General features: G+C 38.3%; 1 protein-coding gene and 1 long non-coding RNA gene across 21 annotated transcripts in view; one reads left to right on the top strand and one right to left on the bottom strand.

Moving 5' to 3' along the window:
• The window catches only part of LOC106874615 (neogenin), a 305,112-nt gene that overhangs the window by 64,638 nt on the left and 238,615 nt on the right, over window positions 1-1,859 (bottom strand). For all 20 annotated transcript variants that reach the window (XR_008264864.1, XR_008264863.1, XR_008264865.1 and 17 more), the window contains one exon: window positions 329-567. Coding sequence is in view for 14 of the 20 variants with exons in the window: in XM_052970426.1 (XP_052826386.1) it covers window positions 329-567 (239 nt within the window). In the remaining 6 variants the exon portion in view is untranslated. The remainder of the gene's footprint in view (window positions 1-328; window positions 568-1,859) is intronic.
• The window catches only part of LOC128248697 (uncharacterized), a 118,654-nt gene that overhangs the window by 67,923 nt on the left and 48,872 nt on the right, over window positions 1-1,859 (top strand). The gene's annotated exons all lie outside the window — the stretch shown is intronic.

The following is a 1,859-nucleotide window of genomic DNA, read 5'->3' as shown; positions in this document are numbered from 1 at the left end:
TACCACTAGTGGAGATGCATCACTTAATGGTCAGAGTGTTATTAGATTCATGACCATAAGATTGTGGTTTCAATCCTTGGACTGGGCAATCTATTGTGTTCTTGAGCAAAACACTTCATTTCATATTGCTCCAGTCCACTCAGCTAGTAAAAATGAGTAATGCTGCAGTGGACTGGCACCCCATCCAGGGAGGAATATATATGGCAGGGAAACCAGGAAACCGGCCCTGGCTCCTTACAGAATAATGTGGAACAACCAATGTGTCTTATAAGCAGCCTAGCATATTTGCCACCACATCACATTGGCAAACACGTATTTGGTAACTTACCCACTAATGAATTTCTGCGTTTCTCCATATCCATCAGGGATGAATCTTCACATTTGGAGCTCTCCCCACATCTCTGGGAGGGAGCTGGAGTAGGTGCGGATGATTCTCTGTTTTCTGACTTATCCAAGTTCTTCATTTCCATTTGATCATGATGGATCCAGAGGTCTGGTGGCTTTACATCTTTTGTAGTAGGTGCTTTTGGCGTCTTGCCTTTAGCAGGAGATGCGTAAGTCCCAGAACTATGAAAAATAGAAAGAAATGCTTCATTAGCTGTTGCATACCAAATTAAAAATATACTATATTTGTTGGCATATATGACACATATTTACTCCCCCGCCACAAAAAACAACAACAACAACAAAAAAGTCACCCTCCCTTGGTCCTATATGCAAAATTAGGCCTCTCTTACATTTTGGATTGGATTGTTTGTGTTCAGTCCACTGCAGAACGAAGGACTTAGCATGTTTTCTCCACTTACATTTTAACCCTTTCGATACCAACCTGGTTGAAACCACTTCTGGCTCTGTAGTACAAATGTCTTGTTTTCATAAGTTTTGAATTAAAATCTTCCACCAAACCTTAGTCACAATTTATGTTCCTAACACCAGCTTAATGATAACTAAGTTATTTTACTAAATTCTTTGTTATATTTAAAATTAATTGAAAGAAATATCGTAATGAAAGGGTCAAAACATATAGAGAAACAATTCTTAACCCTTTCATTACCAACTTGGCTGAAACCAGCTCTGGCTCTGTAGTACAAAAGTCTTGTTTTCATAAGTTTTGAATTAAAATCCTCCACCAAACCATAGTCATAATTTATGTTCCTAACACTAGCTTAATGATAACTTTGGGTGTGTCAAATATGTCTGTGTGTCTTTTATACCACTGAATATGGTATATAATCATAATCGTTCTTTTTAACATCCCATTTTCCATGGGTCACATGGAGTTCATTGAGGTAGATTTTTCTACAGCTGTATGATCTCGTTGCCAACCCTCACCTGTTTCCAATCAAGGTAATATTTCCACATGGCCAGGTATGTTTTTGCAGAATATTGGAAATGAATGACAGTGACACACATTTTACACATCACATGACATTAAGACAAAGGGACACAAACACACACAATGAGTTTCTTTCAGTTTCTGTCTACCAAATCCACTCAGCAAGGCTTTGGTCAGCCTGGGGCTATAATACAAGGCACTTGTCGCCCAAGGTGCCCTGCAGTGGGATTGAACCTGAAGCCATGTGGTTGGAAAGCAAACTTCTCAACCACACAGTCAGACACTACATAAATAAAAAACGTATATCTAAAAAACAAAAAAAAACTCACTGCAACAAGTATTCTTAAATCAGTTCTCCTGTATAAATAAACTCCCCACACACATCTACATTTTACCTCTGTTACTGAAAGAAAGCCCATCATGTGTGTGTTTGTGTCTCCTTGCCTTAACATCATGTGATGGTGTAAAATGTGTCATTGTCATATAAGCAGTGTCATTCATTTCCAATATTCTGCAAAAACAT

Source organism: Octopus bimaculoides, chromosome 9 (assembly GCF_001194135.2).
Source record: "Octopus bimaculoides isolate UCB-OBI-ISO-001 chromosome 9, ASM119413v2, whole genome shotgun sequence".
In the NCBI taxonomy this organism is placed as follows: Eukaryota; Metazoa; Mollusca; class Cephalopoda; order Octopoda; family Octopodidae; genus Octopus; species Octopus bimaculoides.
The sequence above is the reverse complement of the archived record's forward strand: the minus strand, read 5'-3'. Positions and strand labels throughout refer to the sequence as shown.